Source organism: Pleurodeles waltl, chromosome 8 (genome assembly GCF_031143425.1).
Source record: "Pleurodeles waltl isolate 20211129_DDA chromosome 8, aPleWal1.hap1.20221129, whole genome shotgun sequence".
NCBI lineage: Eukaryota > Metazoa > Chordata > Amphibia > Caudata > Salamandridae > Pleurodeles > Pleurodeles waltl.
The window spans coordinates 50,303,162-50,325,240 of record NC_090447.1 but is presented as its reverse complement, the minus strand read 5'-3'; the positions used below and the strand labels follow the sequence as shown (position 1 = coordinate 50,325,240).

The following is a 22,079-nucleotide window of genomic DNA, read 5'->3' as shown; positions in this document are numbered from 1 at the left end:
TTCTGGGTAGACAAGGTGAGTACTAGGTAGGCGAGGTGGAGTGGGGCACTTGACAGGCAGGGTGATACGAGGCACTAAATAGATCAGATGACATGCTTGACTTGTAGAGTGATCTTGGCCAACACAATCTCCTCATTATGATTTGAGGTTGCTCTAAAAATGTGTTGCTGAAGAGACAAACTAGTAGACATCACTTTTCTGAGTTTTCAAAACTACTGAATGTATGCGTCACAGTGATTTCACATATAGAATGCCTTACACAAACACAGGAACCATGAAAATGTGTTTTTAGGCCGTGCTTCAGGCATTATATAAACCACGTCTGATGAAAGTATCTGCGATGACCTAACGGAGGGTACTCAAGAACATCTCTGTAAGCAATGCACCTAATAGACTTTAATATCACATACTACTTGGATTGATCTAATAGAATCTTATAGATGCACCTTATAGAAGCTAGTATTACATATTACTTTTATCCATCTGATAGAATCTAATAGGTGCATCTTATAAAATTCAATATTACTTATTACTTGGACCCACCTGGCAGAATGTAATAGATGCACCTTATAGAATCCCTTGTAGAATCCAATATTAAATATTACTTTGATCCACCTAATTGAATCCAATAGATGCACCTTATAGAATCGAGTATTACATATTACTTTAATCCAACCCAGTTGAGACAATCATTCCCCAGTTTGATATGGTGCTATTTTTTAAATTCAAATCAGGGACTGTAGGCAAAGTGGTTGAATAAATAAATGTAAAGATAAACACCAGCTCACACATAGAAGTGACTTCTAATATTGTTCTAAAAATTGTTTGCAAGAAGAGCTGTGAAATAGCTTCTAATCACACACCAGCTATCTTGTTAGGCTCCTCTGCAGATATGTTTTTTTCATTTATACTGGAACACTTTGATGCAGTTGTGCATACTGTCCGCTACTAGCACGTAGTGGTCCTGCAAGACGGCGATCCCTCTTGGGCTGCTGAGTCCATCTGTCACCACCGCCGTCGGAGATCCTTGTATGGGATAGTGGACAACTGAGTGAGTCTGTCCCCAGTCTGCCACTAGAATGTCCCCTTGATTGTCAATGCACACCCCCCAGGGGTTGAAAAGCACAGGGCCAATCCCACCTTTTAGGCCCAGTACCCGTAAGACTTGCCAGTCATCATTTAAGACTTTCACGCAGCAGCCCCCATCAAAGCCTCGTTCGGAAACAGCCAACAACCCTTGGCTGTTAGCACTGACGAGATAGGGCTTGTTGAACCCTGGCACAATGGTACTTTCTACAGTTCTCCCAGTGGTCAGATCTAGAGTCAAGGCAGAAAGGGTGCCCAACTTTGTGTCTGCAATAATAAACTCATCCCGAAAATTAGAGGTGATGCCACGAGGTGTATTTAGGTTCTTCGAGAAGACCTGCAAGAGTTTCCCATGCTTGCTGTATACTTCCACAGTCCTGTCTGAAGAGTTGGTCAGTGCCACCAGGCCTTTATTGTTGACTGCTATATCAAAGTAGTTCTTGGCTTCTAAGGTGATTTGCTGCATTATGCAACCTTTCCAATCCATCACCTGCACTCTCCTGTTGCCGTAATCAACCACATACAGGGCACCCATCAGCGTTGTGTGTAGTCCATGGGGGAGATTCAACTCTCCTCGTCCAGAGCCATACTTGCTAAACTGCCCAATCAGCTTATTAAAGTAAGGGCCTTCATCTTCCTCTAGAGGGTAGCCAGTGAGGTTGGACTCACTTTTGCTGAGGCCTCTCATTCTTTGGAAGGGCCGCTGAACATTCTCTGAAGATGGGGTTCTCGATCTCCCATACTGAGAAGCTTTGCCTTTGCTAATTGCGGATTTGACAGCCCTTGATGCCGTTGCTCTGCTGCAAGGTCTTGAATATGTCTTACTGCTTGAGCTGCTGGAAACGGAGTCCCTCCTGTCATTGACAGACTTCGAGCAAAAGGCATTTGATGATTCTATCTTTGATTTGGGTAGCCCATCTATAACCGGCATAGAACTGGACCTCCCCACCGATTTCTTTACTCTGCACTGAGAAATGTCCCGTGATTTGCTTTGAGACCCTCTGTTAAAATTTGCATAGTGGTCTCTTTTAGTGATGACCACAGAAGCACCAGGATGTTGACTGTTTGCAACATCAGAAAGAGCTCTGTCCATCTGCTTCTTTCTAGAGTTTTGTGGTGGGGTCCTATCCTTTTTAGGTTCTGTGCAAGAAGCAATGACTGGTCGTCCCCCTGTTGCCCTTTGATTGGGCGTTGGAGGTAACCGTTTCCTCTCTGAGAAGGAGAGTCTGCTCGCCCGAGAGCTTGAATTTTGAGAACTGTCTTCTCTGGGCGAGTCAAGGATGAATGTGTAGGATGACTTAATGCTCTCTGTTGGAGATGGTGACCTTTCTGCATCAGCAAAATCTTGGTCAAGTGCATGCGTACTGGATCTCTCTGAGGGTTTTGTTTGCTCTGGTTGTGCAAGAAGAGTTGTTTTCTTCTGAGACAGCAGATCTGCATAGTTTTGACCAAGCAGGTTGGCCTGGAAACTGATGGAGTCTGACAGTGCGATGGGACTTGCAGTTGAATCATAGGCAAGCTCCTCTACTGGAGAGGATAGTTCCACATTACTGATCAACTCCATAGAATTCCATTTAGACAACTGTTCAATGCTACTAACTTTTTTGGCTGATGGTACCCGGCTGGCCCGGATAGCGACTACTCTACAGGCCTTGGGGTCTTTCTCGCTGTTCTTCAAAGTTTTTCCATCTGGTGCATCATCAGAGTTATCAGAATCGTCTTCATACACAAAGGCCGTAGTTGCCCGGAATACTGAGTCTTGGTTAGGCACTAGGGCCAAACCCAGTGGCATCCCATGCATGGTTTTGCCATCTTGGTTCTCTTCGGTGATGGGGAGAGGTTGCATCCTGTTGGTTTGAGCTTGTTGCTTAGTGATATGTGCAGTGGATTCTCCGTTTCTGAATTGTCTTGTCTCAGAGTCACATTCGTCCTGATCCCTCTTTGAAGCCTTAGAATAGTTAGAGGATGACAGATGAATGTTAGTGTTTTCAAGACACTGAGGTGGTTTTCCATTCAGACAGTTAGAGAACTGGGAGCCTATCACATTCTGGTTAGATACCCTAGTCCCATTTGGATGTTCTTTCATGTGAGACTGGGCATTACCCACAATAACATCTTTCAGGACATTCATCGAGGAATGCGACTGATTGTTTGGAAATAATGAAGCACTTTTAGTGGTGTGTGATTGTTCAATCATAATTGGGGCATCTCTTTGTTGAGTTTGTCGTCCTGATGGATGTGTTGAAACACCCCTTCCTGCACTTTGCGATGCCTTTGTTAGAACAGGTTCTTCACTAACACGTCTAGGGATTGGCAGTCCGCGGTTGTGTATAGTTCTGTCTTCTTTTGAAGGCTTGCGTCTCAGAAACGTTGGATCTGCTCCACTGGCATGTGCTGCTTTTTCATTTGACTCGGGCACAGAAGAGCTGCTGTCAGAATCGGAAATCCTAATTTTGTTCACAGTCCTTGGACCTGACGCCTTGGTTTCAGAATCAGAAACCAGGCTGGCTGTGGGCGATAAGACAAAGGTCTGCTCTCCTCTTACCATGGTGTTCTCCTTACTCAACCTCTTCTGGATAGGTTGGTGTCTGCTGCTCTTTCTTTTGGGCTCACCAATATTTCTTTCTCTTACTTCGAGACTCTTCTTTCGACTAGAGATACCACTATTGTCTGTTGATCCAGAATCAGACGAAGTGACATCCCATGGTGGTTGTTCCTCACTCAAGAGTTGTGTGTTTGATGTTTCAGAGCCATTAAGAAATGTAGATCCCTGTCCCTCAAAATATGGGATGGAAAAGCCAAAGGTCTGTTCCTCATAGTGAACCTCACCGAGCGCTGGGGTCTGGAGCTGGCAGGGGGAGAACTGAACATTCTTCAGCCGGATAATGATGCTCTTTTTCCGATCAAATATCTCTGCAACCTTCTCCTGGATCTCCTGCATGGTGACCACATTGCACTTAGTGCTGTTCATGGCCTGAAGCTGAGACGAGACCTTGGAGATTTGTTCAACCATGCTGTTGATTTCAGAGACTCCATCTTGGAGAGCCTGCTCATTAACTCTCTGGAGGGATGTGAGTTTTGCCCTGAGCTGCCCGTGCTCTTGCTCCACCTGCTTCATGATACTCTGCTCTTGGTGCAGGATACCCAGCAAGGCCCGCTCGAAAGACTTGGAGATCCTTTGGTGGTCTTTGGCCTGCTCCTGCTTGATTTCTTCCAGCTCCTGGCAGGTCCTGCTAAGGCTCCCCAACAAAGCAGCAAAATCATCCATCGCCGAGTCCATCTCTCAGCTTCAGTTGAATTTTGTTGTGGTAAGATGGTTTCCTTTTCGGCTCATGTCCAAAGGTTACATCCCATCATTTTCAACTCTATGAAGGAAGAAGGAAACAGTGAGTCACTCTTATTTTTAATTAGACATACATTTAATTTTTCACTTGTATTTCTACATATCAATTAAACCAAATGAACAGCATCTTAAAAGTATAGCAAACAAAAGTAGGGTGCACTATGCTTCTCCTAAGGTGCTCTGAGAGGTCTGAAGTGGACAGATTCATTCACTGCACTAGAGTGGTCACGAGGCAGAATGGTGAATGAGGGGCCACAAAAGTGGACAATTCTAGATCTCTAAATCACCACTTTACAGGTTGAAATGCAGCATGATTGGATAGAAGCTAATAGCAGCTGTTAGTTTCTAAAAAAGTAAAATATGGAAGGGCCTCTCAGCCACCTCTTGAAAGCATAGCATCTAACCTAGTTACAGGGGCCTGGATGCCAACATCCTTGGGATGCACTGAGGGTAAAGAGCCAACCATGGAATTGTTGCTTGAAGAGGTACTAGAGAATGGAAAGAAGAAATTACTGGGACACAAGAGGGGAAGAAACAACATTTTAACAAATCTAGATTCTTTGTAGGAAGGTTTTAGGTTGACGTTCAATGTAATTTTGAACATTTAGCATGAGAAAAGCAGTTTTAACCATCTATGTAGTTTAAATTTAGCTTGTAATACAATTATTTTGTAACCTTAATTTCTCAAGAAATACTGAAAGATTTTACACTTCTGACAAAATTTTGTAAAAACACTTCTGACAAAATCTGTAAAAAATGCATGGGGATTTTGCATTTTGGGACCGCCAGTTTTTCTTGGCCCCCACTTGATAGATCACCCTGAAAGTTTTCATGCATGAACTAGCCTAAAAAGAGCACCTTTTTGTAATATTTTGTGAAGATTCGTAAAATGAAGCCAAAGTTATAAGCAAAACAAAAAAGGCATTCAAAATGCTGACCTAACTATAACTACCCAGTGGCAACCACCTCTGGGTAATATAGCATACAGCAAAGTAATACATAAGTACTGTAACTCCACCATTTTCTAAATGATGTAGATCATCCTCATTGACCTCACGCCCTAGCCCTGACCGCATGGTCACTTCCCAATGATCTCATGGTCATCTTCTTACACTTTAAGCCTGTCCCTACTCTTGGCCTCACAGTCCCTGCCCTGACCTCCTGGTCAATTCTGTGGACTGACAACACCTCTCCTGACCTTGTGGTCACCTTCATGGACTTACAGCCTGTACTGAGTCTGTTGACCTCACAGCCCCTCCCTCTAACCTCACAGTCACGTCCATGAACTCAAAGCCTTTCCTGAGTCTGGTAACCTCAATGCCCCTCACCCTGTATGCATGGTCACCTTTGTTGTCTCACAGCCCCTCTCCCTGACTGGAAGGTCACCTATGTGGACTTAGGCCCATATTTATACTTTTTTAGCACCGCATTTTTATACAATACAATTGTATTTTGTAAGTTTGCACCGCTTTTGCGTCAATAAATTATGCAAATGTGGTACTAAAAAAGTGTAAATATGGGCTTTAGTCCGATGTTAACCATTGGGCATTGTCATAATTAAGTTAACGGAGGAAAAGTTACTCTAATCCGGTTTACGACATGTAAACACGACGCAAAACAGAAATGCACGATTTCTGCCCGCAATATCGTCAAAAACAGACGCTAACAGAGCAAACAGTGCAAAGGAGCCCCAAAATGGATCCCTGAAGCCAGGAGAGACCCCAGGGAGACCCATTTCAACCAGGAACCAGCCAGCAGGACACAGACAAGACCCAGGGGATGGAGAAAAAAAAGAGGAAGTGTTGCTTCAGCGCAGAGGAGCATGAAATACTGGTGAGAGAGGTGACGGAGCATCAAAATCAATTCTTCGTCACCTCTAAATTGCCAATTGGAAGTAAAGAGGCAATCTGGCAGCAGATAATAGGTAAGATCAAGAGTGTGGCAGAGGTCAGGAGAACTGTGACTGAGTACAAGAAAAAATGGCATGACTGCAAGAGACGGACCAAGGAAAAAATGGCACGGAACAGGAAGGCAGCACTGCAAGAGGACATGGATGAGATGGAGGAGATGGTTGCAGGGGCCATACCAGAGGAAAGCGTCACAGGGATGCAAGAACAGGACAGGGAAGAATACCAGGAAACACTTCAAATGCAGGGTAAGTTGCATGGGGGAAATATATGCTTAAATGTCAAGTCCAAGAAGGGGGAGGCACATAGGACTCACACAATGTATATCAAAGGAGCACAGAGGGATAGAGTGCACATTAAGCAAGTTGCACCATGCCAACGTAAGCTTACCCATATACCTACGCCTTGGGAGTGCCATGCACCATTGACACATACACAACCTGGACATATTAAGAAAACCAGGCCTAAATACCCACATGTACAAATGCAGCACATGGGATGGATGGCATGTATAATCGCTATCCCACTGGTTGTGTTACCACTAAATCCCTTGCATGTAGTCACATCAACGCCACTAACACGACCAAGACCTGAGAGACCAGGTAGTCAGTCAACACCATTCCTGGGGCTACTACATAGTGGTGTCCCTTGCTGTAAAATTTTGTAAGAGCCTTGACTCATTGCCCAAATGCATGTGTGCTGCATCTCACAGCACACTAGCCATTGCAATTGTCCCAACAGTACCCAGGCATGTGCCGATAGCACCACCACACTTAGACAACGCATCCACATGAGGCATCTACCCCTACATCACGCAGTCAGGGTGTCCCCTAGCTGCATGGAACAATTAACTCAATAGGTGCTGGCAGAATAGCAGGCTGGACTGGAATCATTGGTAACATGCCACTACCCAGACCAATTAAACTGAAGTTGTGTTCAACCACACATATTGATGCTGAACTGAAATGTGCCAATACACAAAATATGTACCACAGATAGCAAACAGTAGGTCCCAACAGTCACAGGCTGAGCCAACAGCTATTTGGACACAACCATGTCAGACACAAGGGAATGGGGAAATAAACATACACATACAACACATGGGGTCACATAATGGCGGTTAACCCCACATCAACAGGCAGGGGATGGTTCATGGGCAAGCCCAGTGTTGGTAAGACTGCCAGTGCAGTGTACCCATTGCACTTGGCAGTATGAGTCACACGTTGGGATGGTGGCTGGTAATATGTCTGCACATGGTAGATCTGTGGGGCACACACTAGACATTATAGATGGATCAAATAGAGTCAGTGCCAGTCTTGGCCTGCATTGGGTGTAACAGGACACGGTGCACTCAGCCCTGCAAATCAGGCAGTGGAAAGGGGAAAGGGCCAAGGTATGGGACACCCTGCACTGCCCATGCCAAATGCATGGGCTGTACAGGGGCCCCCATGGGCACACCACACCACTTCACCAACAACCATTTCATGGGGGTTACACTGCCATGCAAAGACTGGAGGAAATGTGGAAACATACCTGGAGGGTAGTGTTGAAGGTATCACTGGTCTGGTGTCACAGAGCAGATGCCAGAGCCAGTCTGTAAGCTGCTGGTAACAAGCCATTGGCCCATGGGGCATTACACCTTGACAACAGTTGCCACTACCACCTGTGCTGTAGGGGGGTGAACAATTACACAGTGGCAGTCAGGTGCCCCTTGGACTGATGCACATGAAATATGAACTTGCCTCAAGCCCTGACCTCAGTGTGAATTGGCAATGTCCATAGACACATTTACCATCAGGGACTGTCACATACAGAATAAGGTACACAGCAGACATTTCATACACATATTGCCCATCCCTGGGTTCAACCCTGTGCTTTTGTCACATGAGCTGTACTGTCACCATGCTGCACTCATGTATCATAGTGCAAGGAGAGCTGCTTGGAGGGGGAGGACAGAGGTGTTTAGTAAGGCAAACAACATACACAGACAGGAGTTGAAACAGTACTCTGCCAGGTCCATGAGTGCTATGTAAAGTAGCACACAAACAAGGTTGACAACATGAGGAGACATCAATGGCAACAAGAGCACAGTGTGGTGACTATGCCATCCATGGAGTGGTGCAAGGTCTCAGCACAGCATGGGCGTATGTGTAACATGTAAGACTGGGACAGGTGAAAATTGCCATGTGTGGTGCTGTGGCATGAGCACAGCAACACACTTTGCAAGGCCTCACCATGCAAATTGATGCAAAGGGATGGTAGAACAAGATAAGAGGGCATTAAGACACAATAACGATAGACAACACACTTAGAAGATTTGACGCAGCCAATAATGGCAACTGGGCTTCCATTCATGTGACATGCAGGTGGGCATAGGGCTCTAGACTGCAGCTATGATATACTGGAACAATCCTTTGGAACTAATGAGTGCTTCATAGGCCCCTAGCACCACTGGAGCGTCACTTTCAGTGATGCTCCTGTGACGCTAAGCACTGCGCTGTATTGACAAGGTAGCGTCAAGCCACTTTTTGTGGCATTATGTCACCTTGTAAATATGTAGCCTCCTGATCATGACTGTGCGTGGAAGGTGGTGCAATGGGTGTTGCCGTCGGTGTGCCACAGCAACACACATTAAATTTAGATGCTGCCTCAGATAAGTGGAATATTGTGAAGTTGAGGTAGTGCCAAACCTATTACGCCAGCCCCCTGGGTGGCATTAGCAGGGTGCAACGAGGAGGAATATATTAATACCTCCTTCATTTCTGATTTTCCAATGTGTGCTGCATTCTGCAGCATGCATTGGAAGAGCAAAATGCCAGAAATGATTGTTTATGAGCATGAAGGTGTTCCTTCATGCACATAAACAATCATTTGTAAATGACGATTTGGCTCTTCTGAGAGTGCTGCATTCTACAGCTCACACAGAAGTGCCAAAGTGCCATTGGTGATTCTTAATATGGAGAAAGGGACACCTTCACGCACATAAACAGTCACACCCCTCAACCCATACATCCTTGCATGATGGTGCAAGAATGCCTGCGATGACGCTGACAGCTGAATCTTGCCCCAGCATGGGGGACAACACAGGGGTGTCCCGTATTCACTTACATATGGTGCATCCTTGTGTCACCAAAGTGAAGCAGTGTGGCACTGATTACTTTTGCACAGCACTGTGCTGCACCACATTTACATCAACATGGGCCTATTATGACAATGAGCCTCAAATAGCAAGTCAGTGACGTGACTTGTCACCTGCCACAACACAGATAGACTGATTTTACACCATCTCATTGCAGAGGGTGATGGCTCTCCTGCGGATCTGCCTGTCCTGGAGTACCCTGATGACCTGGATGACCAGCTGGCAACTATCAGCCAAGAGACCCTCCAAGAAGTCCTTTGAACCTGCAGACCCCACCTCCAGTCGCAAGGAGGAGTATTGAAATAGTACTACAGGCCCCACTTAGCACCCCAATAGTACACCCTGCCAGCACCGACACAGCAGAGGACTCCGACCGGGGCATCAGCTTTGAGGGGGCAGTGGTAGGAGTCCAGTGTGAGCTGGCCAAGGAGGTGCGGGTAGGGATGCAAATGATGGCAGCCAGCCTTGAGAGGATGCGGACGTGCATGGTCACAGCAACAGAACAGACTACAGCCGACCGACGCACACACTCCCCAATGCGTGGAGTCCAGGAGTTTCTGAGGGACATAGCTGCTGCCATGAGGGAGAGGCCTCAACAACTGCCCTCCCAAACTGGCAGCAGTGTACCTGAGGACAATAAGGACTACATGCACTGGGAAATGGTCTCCCTCATGGCAGACGTGGCTGCCTACCACAGGGATGTTGCAGCTATACTTATTGGGAGGATGGGATGCAGTTGGTAACCATAAAGGGTCAGTGCTGATAGGTACACATGCAAGCCTGATCAATATGACTGTCACCTACACTGTGAGCATCACATCTACCTACAAATTTGTTGTTCCCACCCCCTGTGCCTCAGGGGGTATAGCCATGCAGATCAACATCTCAACTGTCCAGGTCATCAACCAATGCATGCCCACTCATACATGGAGTTAGGGAGTGGACCATAAGTTAGGTGATGACAAAAATGAAGCTGGTATCCATAGGTCTATCACTTCTACATTCATGTGTCCAGGTGTAGACACCCATCAATGCCTGATCAGCCAATACCATTCCTCACACACCTATAACCATGCCAGCGCATGATTGGACTTGACCTGCATGCACGCCTATTACTTCTATGTAAGTGTCACGTAAGTGGACTACTAAATTAGTGGCACCATGCTGCGGTACAAATGTGCACACAATCCTACATGTACATTACAATACAGGGACACACCAATTTGTCTACAAAATGGTGCATCACTGTGTTGTGGGAATGACTGTGTGTTCCAGTGCCATTATATACACAACGGTGAACATCTAATTCACATATATAGCTACATGTGGCTTGTCATCACCTTGTTTACACAATGCTGGCCATTGAGCACCAGAGGCCTCACAGGATATGACTCTGCATGTGCCTGGGGAACCACTTAAATGTGACACAGTGTCACTACCCAGCCTACTTTGATTTCTGATCATTTTACAGCTCATCACTTCTAGCATTGGGTGCAAAACGCACGACTCACTCACACAAAACATTTCAACACTACACAGGGCAGACAAAATGACACTTACTGGATACATCTGGGTCTTCAAATTTTGCCACTTCGCCTATGGTGTAGGGGGCAGGTCCACCTGAAATATATGGATGGAAAACCATGGTTAGTATCACATCACTGTCACTACTAGTAGACAACATATGGCAGTATATACTATTTCAGAGGAGTGAGGTAATTATCCAGGTTGTGGACAGTGCAACAGACACACCACTGCATAGTAACAATGAGACTGACACTCTGGTGAATGAGAGACATACATCTGCACTCTTACACTGGGTCTGAGACTCATGTAGTGCTACACCCTGCAACAACCATGTGTGGCCAATCTGTAGAAGATGGAACTCCATGAAATGAGGGGGAGTTGGGTGACAGATAAATGACACTACCCTTGTGCTCTGGAAGACAACTGATTCAGGTATTCCGGCGTGTCCTGTAAGGCACACAGAGGCACTTTGTGGAAGAAAAGCGGCTAAATAGTTAGTCTGCAATTTCCATGCATTGAGTAATCCATGACTGATGTGTCACATTTGGGTGATGGCATCAAATGGCCCATTGCCCGTGCCCCCTAAGGCCGGCATGCACCCTTTGTACACATAATGGCAGGGGTGATGTATGTGAAAATCTGACATTATTGCACCATAAATGGATTGTCGTACTTTGTTATCCCAATCCACTTACAAATGGTATGCTGGCAGTGTCTTGGCTTATCATACACGCCACAATGCTGGGGCACAGATGTTGCAGTGAACCCTGAAATGTGTGACTCAGTGATGGATGTGCATGACTCTTCTAACATCTGACTTACATTGGTAAAATGGTAGGATATGTGAAGCCCATGTCTATAGTGGCACAGTGACACTTCATTCTGCTTGCATGTAACCAGTCCACAAGCATTGCATGCAGCACACCAACACATCTGCTTCTGTCATTCAAGTGCAGTGAACAGTAATAAGTTAGCCAATGATGTACTCACCAACAGGGCCACCAATCTCCAACCAAGATGGTCCAGAAGATCCTGCTCCCTGGCCACCAGATAAGCCCAGCGATGCTTCAGCTGATGGTCGTTGCGACTGCTGTGGCACTCCTTCTTCAGGTGTTGGTGCACCTTGCCCCACCGCAGCCACCTCGCCTCTGTACGGTAGCCCTGGATTACACGGCCACAAATCTCTAGCATCAATGGGACGTAGTGGGTTACCAGCCAAATAAAGCCTCCCAGCTCCTCCTCCCCCATTCTGGTCTGCCTCCCCCTGCCAGACATTGCACTGGGGCAAAGGTTGAAAAAATGTAAAATGTAGTATTAAGAAACAGAAATAATGAAAGGAAACTTAACACCCAAAAATTCACTAATCCAACTAACCCACCTATTGAACTAACCCAGACAGACACCACACGGCATAGGTACAAGGTAAAATACACTAGACACACAAATTCACAGACACTGGGACTAATAGCAATCAAATACAACAGAAAACACAACGGGAGGGACACCACGAGATACAATAAAGAGCAAGAAGACACCACCAACTCCAAAACACAACCAGGCAGCCAAAAGAGGCACAGATTGTAAAGAGAAGGTGAAAGTTCAGCCACTATACCATGGCTGTAAACAGGATTTCCTATTACGTCACTTCCTGTGCCCTTGCATCATGTTTTCTGTTATGCATGTATTTTTGTGACACATCTAGGGGCATATTTATACTCCGTTTGCGCCGAATTTGCGTCGTTTTTTTCGACGCAAATTCGACGCAAAACTAACTCCATATTTATACTTTGGCGTTAGACGCGTCTAGCGCCAAAGTTCATGGAGTTAGCGTCATTTTTTTGCCTGAACACCTTCCTTGCGTTAATGATATGCAAGGTAGGCGTTCCCGTCTTAAAAAATGTCTCCGATGCATATGCGTCGTATTTATACTCCCGGGCAAAAATGACGCCGGGGAGTGGGCGGGTCTAAAAAACCTGCATTAGCGCCAGATTTTAGCGCCTGGGTCAGGGCAGGCGTTAAGGGACCTGTGGGCTCAGAATAAGCCCAGAGGTGCCCTCCCCTGCCCCCAGGGACACCCCCTGCCACCCTTGCCCACCCCAGGAGGACACCCAAGGATGGAGGGACCCACCCCAGGGACATTAAGGTAAGTTCAGGTAAGTATTTAAAAAAAAAAAAATTGTGGCATAGGGGGGCCTGATTTGTGCCCCCCTACATGCCACTATGCCCAATGACCATGCCCAGGGGACTGTAGTCCCCTGGGCATGGCCATTGGGCAAGGGGGCATGACTCCTGTCTTTGCTAAGACAGGAGTCATTTCAATGGGGGTTGGGCGTCGTAAAAAAATGGCGCAAATCGGGTTGAGGCGACTTTTTTGCCTCAGCCTGACTTGCACCATTTGTGGACGCCCATACGCCATTTTCCCCCTACGCCGGCGCTGCCTGGTGTACGTCGTTTTTTTTAACGCACACCAGACAGCACCGGCGGCTAACGCCGGCTAACGTCATTGAATAAATACGGCGCCCGCATGGCGCTTCAGAATGGCGTTAGCCGGTGCTAATTCTTTTGGCGCAAAACTGCGTTAGCGCAGTTTTGCTTCAAAAAGTATAAATATGGCCCCTAATATTTGTGTGAGTATTTCTGATGCATTACTTACGTGCGTCTATTTATATTGATGCATTACCCTTATGCGTCGAATTAACAGTAAATCAGCATTGTGATGAGTGCGAAGGTGCAAAATACGCTAAGGGCCCATGGCTCATGTACTTTGTGTTTGCGGATATTTTCTACGCATTTGCATCATTTTTTTTTACTCAATTCCTGATTGCGTTTTTTTGACATTTCTTAATGTTTGCACCCTGTATCAACATACATATTGTATGTGCGGGGCTGCAGTATGGCATTTTGTGTATGGCCATATGTGGTAGTTCATTGCACAATGTGATTTTTGTGTGATTGGTGTGTTAAACCAATGTGTGTGTTACAGAATCAACAGCATGCAGATGTATACGCATCATGCATATTTTTGTATGGGTGACAACAGTGTATCCACATATGTATGGCAGTCAGTACTATGCAAGAGTCATGGTATGTGATTGTGAATTGTGTTCACTTATGTGCTGTATGTAGTTGTCTTACAGAGCATCACATTTCATACATACATATGTGTGTGGACGACACATATGTCTGACGTGTACATCTTTGCTACATGCTGTGATTGACACATTCTGCCTACATTCTAACCATATCATGTATTGAACACAATAGACAGTTGGAAATCATAACATTTTACTTTGTGATTACAATTACTTTGTGGTGGACCTGAGCCCTAGCTGCATATGTTCTCATCCATTCTGATGTGCATTCCATAGACATGTCCGTGCAAAGTGTGAGGTCATGTGTACCCTGTGACAGGATTGGGCGCCATGGCAGTTGCAGGAGCGATTTCCAGGGATGTACTGCACATGCTCCATATTGTCCATTGCTTGTCATACCTGGGCTAATCATGTTGAGCATTGTCACCAATGATGTCCCCACCTTGTCACACATGCTCCATGCAGCCATTGCAACTCTCACACTGAGTTGTGTTAGTGGTCTGTTCAAACATTACAGTCTCACCATATTTTGACATCCACTGCCTCATGTGTGGGACCCTTATTTAGCCTATTTTTCGACATGTTGTTGTTTGTGATGCGCTATTGTTATACAAGTTGACACCGTGGATGTAATTAATATGTTGTGGTCCATAAACCGTGTCCTTCAGTTGTTACATTCAAGTGATGGGGCTAATTGTGATGTGTGTGATGGTAGCAGTTCACTCCTACGCTTCACATGTGATGTTGCTACAGTACTCCTCAGATTAGTGTTTGTGACATGCTCCCTGAGGTTAGACTCATAATCCTAAAGTATATGTTTAAGAGATTGAAGACACCAAAGCCGGATTGTGTGAATAAGTGAGATGTTTATTGACAAAATGTACAAGGTGAGTTATGTGATGATTATGTGAAGAAGTTCTGTACAATGTTCAGTCTGTGGCGTATCCCAGAAGCTGTGTTGTGGTCTTCCCCCTCTCTTTCTTCTCCACCATCCTCCTCCTCTAGCATGTCATCGGCCTGCTCATATAATGGTACATTCATCTGTACACATATGTTGTGCAGGATAGCACAAGTCAATATGATCTTGCAGACCATTTGTGGGCATAGAGGAGGGTGCCTACTGTGATGCCCAGGCACCTGAATCTGGACTTCAGGATGCCAAATGTCCTTTCCACAATGGTCCGTGTCCTCCGATGTCCCTCATTATATGCAAGCTCTGATGCTGTGCTTGGGTTGTGAAATGGGGTCATTATCCATGGCTGTATGCCATAACCCAGATCCACTGCAAAAGATTACAGGAGTAATTTGTTGTTAGGGCTAGCAACATGTAAGTCATATAGCATGGCAGTTGATATTAGGAGCTGGTTGTGGCTTGTATGTATTTGTGTTTTGGTGTGAGTTCCTAACCTTTTGTGATCTTTCCTCAGCACTAGGTTGTTGGACATGACAATTCTGTGTTTGGGTCAAGGACCTAGAACACTTGATTTGGATTCCACACTGATAGTCATTCTGTATGTACCATGCGTTGTGTAGTGCACCTTTGTATCAGTGTGCTATCACTAGAGGGGACAGGACACGTCCTAACAACACAATGGGGTCAGATGTGGTGGCAAAATGGTAGCACTACAGTGCCTGGATATCCCATCCCTTTTGACATGTGTCATTGTAGATGAGGTGTGACACTTAGGGCCTGTGAAATTGGTTAGTGTGAATGCACTACATGTTCCCTAAATTGGCTGATGTGTCCTGCAACATTTCAACTATGCAAGAATGCACCTTGTGTGACATGTTACTTGGCAACCCTTTGTTGTCCCTTGCACCAGTTGCTCATGTGTAGCCGTGCACCAACGCTACCTACACTACACCAGGCTATCTGCCTGGTGGAGGTGGATGTATCTGTGCAGGACAGTACACCGCCCTGGACATATGCTTTTTTGATGGCCAATTGGCTCTTTCTGTGTGCAGCCGTGTGCAGCATGCATTTGTGCCACATTCATCTGAGTTAATAGCACAGTCTACTTTCTTTTTGCAACCTGCATACTGCACCCCTGGGGTGGTATTTGTTGTTGGCACTTCCTCAGGTTGGAGGGAGCAGCTACATGTGAGTCTGCATCATCATGCAATGTATCTTGTGGTGACAGACCTGCAGCGAGAAACATTGCACACCCCTTCCACGATACATACAGCATGGGAAGGTGGCCAATTTACAACGTGGCTTCAAGTAATGATGAAATGGTCATCTGCCAAGATGTACATACAGTGCAGGCCATGACTATGGAACTCTGGGCTATTACATTGTTCCCTTAGTGTTGCTGAGTGGCAGCTAATGTTTGTGTCAGCCATGAGGTGTCCAATGGTTTGTATCCCATTGTCACAGGATGATCAACACCACTAGCAGTGTCTCTCCTATCTTCCAAAACATTAATGTGCATTTCTACTGTCGACACATGCACAGTGCACGCTATGGGATGTAGCTCAGCTAGTTAGCAAATGTGGCCCTTGGCACTGTGCATGTGAGGTCAGTGATGCCCTGTTGTCTCCTACTGGGTCCCACTGTGACATCCATGATCTGCACTGTCTTACTGTGCCTCTGCACCCTGTTAGGCCATTTATTGTATCAGGTACAGACATGGGGGGTCATTACGACCCTGGCGGCCGGCGGTAAGTTGGCGGTAACACCGCCAACAGGCTGGCGGTGTTCCGCCAGCAATTATGACCGTGGCGGAATTGCCACGGCCATACCGCCGGCCCCTCCAATATCCCGCCAGGATTCCGCCTGGCGGTCATAATCCCCAGGGCAGCGGTGCAAGCTCATAATCCCCAGGGCAAGCACCGCTGCCCTGGGGATTATGAGTCCCCGACCGCCAGCCTGTCCGTGGCGGTAAACACCACCATTGAAAGGCTGCCGGAAAGGGGACTTGGGGTGCCCCTTGGGGCCCCTGCACTGCCCATGCACTTGGCATGGGCAGTGCAGGAGCCCCCAGGCATAGCCCCGTCGCGCATTTCACTGCCCGAATTTCGGGCAGTGAAATGCGCGACTGGTGCTACTGCACCCGCTGCACATCAGCATTGCCGCCGGCTCTATTACGAGCCGGCAGCAATGTTGATGTGACATTTCCGCTGGGCCAGCGGACGGTAACACTGTTACCGTCTGCTGGCCCAGCGGAAATGTCATAATAGGGAGCCAGGAATACCGCCGGCAATGGCGGTATTCTGTCTCCCGCGGCCTTGGCGGTCTTTTTGCAAGACCGCCGAGGTCGTAATGACCCCCATGATGGTATTGTGAGTCAGTGAGTGTTGCATGTGAGGTTGCATTACAGTAACTGTGGATCCACTTCTCACACATCTGGCACATGGTATGTGATGGGCATTGATCTTGTATTCCTATGTGTGTGAGCCAATGCGTCAGGCAGATGTCTGTGCACACTACAGATAAGTTAGGTATGTGTTGATGAGATGCAGTTGATATAGGCACAAGTTGTGTGGGGTTTGATATTTGTTCTGACAGTGATTTGCACGGCATGACTTGAGACATCTGTGCCTATTTGGAAGTTACATGACATGGGCATGGTGTATGCCTTTGACATGTCTGTGCTATTGTTTGTTTAGTGTAGTGTGTGTGATGTGTACATAGTAGGCAACCTTAGGACACTTGTGGTGGTCTGTGTAGTTCTGCCGTTTTCTAAGGGTACATGTCTGTACCTGTCCTTCCTGTGGTGTGCCTGTCAAGTTGTGGGTGTGTTACGTACATGTGAGTGTATGTGTTAGTGTTGTGCACTGATTATGCTGTACTACGGCACGGTGCATATGTGTTATCACATGCACATGTGTGTAATCCTGGCCATATGTCACTGTAGTGGTGTATGTCTTGTGTGTCCGACAGGGTTGGGGTTTTGTGTGTACATTACTAGATTTATAGACTTACCCACAAATAGGCCATTTCCAAATTGTCCATCCTGGAATTGTTCATTGATCGTACTGTGCCGGAATATGTAGGGGTCATGGACACTCTCAGGATACTTGGCCAAAATGTTTATGAATAATCCGCGGTCGTCCACTATGGCCTGAACATTAATGGAATGCGTGTGATTGTGATTCTGGTATAGGGGCTCTGTTGCTGCAGGTGATACGAGCCGGACATGGGTGCAGTCAATTGTACCTAGCACATGCGGGAAGCCATGGATTTGATAGAACCCCTGTTTGCTCTCCTGCTGCTTTTGCTGGGTATCAGGGAATCTGATGTGGCGGGTGTCAGGGAGATGATGGCGTCTAACACCTTTGGCAGGAATGCAGAGAACGACGGCTGTGAAACACCAGAAACCAGTGCACCTGTTGTTTGGAATGAGCCACTTGCCAGAATGTGCAGGACAGCAAGCAGCTTTGTAATAAGTGGTATGTTGTGTGGGGTGTGCAGGCTGGCTGCAATTTGTGGCTCAATGTGGTGCAGCAGATGTAGTATGGCTTGCAGGTTGAGTCTATAAATCCGAATTATGTCCAAGTCCCTGAGGCCAAGGAGGCTTGTCCTGGTTCTGAAGACCCTCTCCTCCCTTCTGCATTGCCTTTGTGGGCCGCGTTGTCGTGCTAGTGATTGCTGGAGTTGTTGCTGTCCTCTGCGCCGTCTTGCAAGATGTATCAGTATTACCTCCGTCTTCTCCTGTGGGTTGTAATGTTGCTTCTGTGTGTTTTCCTTAAGTAGTGGTGTGTTTGCCTCATTTTAACTCCTGCCCTGAACCAGGTGTTAAATTTTGACGCAAATCGGTGTTAACGTCATTTTTTGGGCCCGCCTCCCACCCATGCGTCTTTTTTGCCCGGGTGGTTAAATATGGCGCTAGGGTGTTTGAGTAATTTTTTGGATGGGAACACCTACCCTGCATCTCATTGACGCAAGGAGGTTTCACGCATCCGAAAAATGACGTTATCACCAATACTTTGACACTAGATGGGTCTAGCGTCAAAATATAAATATGGCATTGGGTTTACACTGAATTAGCGTAAAAAAATTACACTAATTCAGCGCAAACAGGGTGTAACTATGCCCCTAAGGTTTTAAGTGGATTGTAGGAAAGGTTATAGTCTGACCATGTATTATATGGGCTAAAGTATCCCCGACTTACACAATAAGAATATTGCAAGTCCTCAGCGTTCCACAACCTTATAAAGGAACTCAGGCCCATATTTATACTTTTTTAGTGCCGCATTTGCATCATTTTTTGATGCAAAAGCAGCGCAAACGTACAAAATACAATTGTATACCAGTGCAAATATTGTGGCCATTTCAATGGAAAATGTGCTCTCTGTAAATGACGCTGTGGTCTCACACCATGCTTCAGTAATATATTTGTGACCGTGTGCCAGATCTTTACCACCCTCCTGCTGAATAGGGCAACTCATTTGCTGCACTTGTTCTTTGTGGAACGCTTGGATTTTTCACAATTTCTCCCACTTAAGTTACACAACCTTGATGTCATCACTCCTACTGTGACAATTATTACAGCACCACTTTCTACACTAGTGTCCTGTCCAGTGCCCATAATGCTAGACTAAAGGAATAGCAGGCCTGGGGGCTGATGCTAAGGAGCTGACACATAGGGGACTCCTCTTGACGCAGACGCTTTGGACACTGCAGAAGCCACCAAAATAAAGCTGTAGCACCACCTAGGGTTAAAATGGGAACACTGCACCACAAGGGCCCTGGAAGAATGCAAGGAGAGTTTTTAAATTCACTTGAAATAAACTATAGCAATGTTATTAAATAAAAACTGCAATTGAAGGTCTTTCAGGAGCAGAATAACCTCCTTTTTCTTAATGAACCAGGACCTCTATTACAGATAAGGCGGGATTTCCATGTTTGCGCCACGGCGCATCTTAAAGCAGGTGCGCCAGGTGCAAACATAGAAAATGCACCCTATCAGGAGGAATGCACTGCCCTTGGGGTAGCCCCAAACTTGCGCTGCCGCCAGGGTAGCGCATTCAAGAGAAGTACGGAGCAGCTGTTTAAAAGCTGCTCTGTGATTCTCTGTGCAGGCGGCAGCCCAGCTACACTTTTTATAGGGATTGGAGATCCCCTTTCAGGCGGGTGCAGTGAGTGACTGCACCCGCATACAACGGGATGTCTCGGGGGACCCCCTTTCAATCCCTTTAGGGGGCTACATTTAGAAGGCGCGCTGAAAGTGCGCCACCTTTTTGTGGCACACTTTCAATGCACCTCCTAAAGGCATGTTGGCTTCTGCGCCAGTGTCAGTAATACAGTGCAGACACAGAGATAAAGAGATTCCCTTATTTGCATGGGGGCCACACCCCCATGCAAATGAGGTAACGCCCTCTAATGATTGCACTGGGGCTATATGTGTTCCAGCACTATCTGTAGTACAAAAGGGCTGCACAAGCATTTGCAGCCCCTTCTGTAATAACAAATTGCCCAGAGGACACACAAAGCAGACGCAAGTGCCCGTTGCACTCCCGGGGCACTTGTGTAATACGGCCCCAGATGTTTGGTGCACTGTTGATTTGTTTATCATGTGATCAGAATAACGGTTAGTTAGAGCTTCATGCTGTTAGCACCCATGCATTTATTGCCAAATAGAAAAAATAAAGGCCCATATTTGCCATGCACAGCCACACTTGGCCATAGATTGTACACTATGTACATTATATGCACCACACATGTACACAGTAATTTTATGCTGAATATGACTGTAGGCCCTTTACCACCAATGTTCGTTTTTTTAAAGGATGTATGGGTTTATGGAGTAATGTGAATAATAGTATCATGTTTGATATCATCAGTGATATCATTTAACATGTCATGAGTGTTGGAATATGTGAGGTCATAAGCAGTGCATGATGGGGCACAAGTGATAGTTAGTTCACTGAACTATAATTGCTGAATTTCACTAGTTTAAGGTTTGGTTTTGTAACCATAATGGCATTTTAATTTTTTTCTGGAGTTATTTTAACATATGTTAAGGTCTTATTACCAAACCTAACCATAATGTAACTTTAACCTTTAGCTTTTCCTGTGAATTTATGTGCTTTTTTATCATATTCTAAAATGGATTTTTGTGGGACCTCATCTCTGTTAATGGCTAAGGTCCACCAGGCGCTGCACCAAACCCTCCATGAGCGACCAACCGCCTCTGCAAATGGCCTTTGGATGTATACACAGAAGGCACTGGCTGCAAAACCTAGTCGATGGCCCGGCCCTGCATGCAACCAATCCTTTGTGGGGGGCCAATCCCCGCTGTGCACAGCTGAATCCAGCAGTCCATTCGTTTTTTTTTGATCCATGGTTTGGGAGCAAGCTTCCCTACCATAGTGCTGTGGTGCCATGCAAGCTGACGTACCAGATCCATGTTACCAGTTCTTGTACTGTGGATCTACATTACAGAATCTTGCATGGGACCATGGACTGTGGATGAGGTGTTCCATTTGTAAATGTGGGGGTGCAACTGTGGGCGAGGGAGTCCAACTGTGGGTGAGGGGGTCCAACTGTGGGTTAAGGGTTCAAGCTGTGGATGAGGGGCCCAGCTGTTGGTAGGTGGTCCAGCTGTAGGTGAGAGGGTGCAGCTGTCGATGAGGGGTTTAGCTATGGGTGTGGAGGCCTATCTGTTGATGTGGAGGGAGGGGTCCAACTGTGGGGTTCCATCTGTGGATGCAGATGAGGGGGCCCAGCTGTGGAGTTGTGGGGCCAGCTGTGGGTGTGGGGTTCCAGCTGTGGATGAAGGGCTCCAACTGTGGATGAGCGAGTCTAGCTGTGGAGGAATGAGGCCGGCTGTGGGTGTGGGGGGGTCAGGCTGTGGATTAGGAGGTCCAGTTGTGGGTGAGGTGGTTCATCCATGGATGTGGGAGTCCATTTGCAGATGAGGGTGTCCAGCTGATTAGGGGTCCAGGTGTGGAGGTGTGTTGCAGCTGTGGGTGTGAGGGGTCAAGCTCTGGATGAGGAGGTCTGGTTATGGGTGAGGTGGTCAATCCATGGGTGTGGGAGT

General features: G+C 46.5%; 1 protein-coding gene across 1 annotated transcript in view; it reads right to left on the bottom strand.

The window, feature by feature from the left end:
• Positions 1 to 647: 647 nt before the first annotated feature.
• LOC138249695 (uncharacterized) overlaps positions 648 to 22,079 on the bottom strand; it is an 87,090-nt gene continuing 65,658 nt past the window's right edge. The window contains exon 2 of the mRNA XM_069203677.1: positions 648 to 4,451. Coding sequence (XP_069059778.1) covers positions 902 to 4,366 — 3,465 coding nt within the window. The 5' untranslated portion in view covers positions 4,367 to 4,451 and the 3' untranslated portion in view covers positions 648 to 901. The remainder of the gene's footprint in view (positions 4,452 to 22,079) is intronic.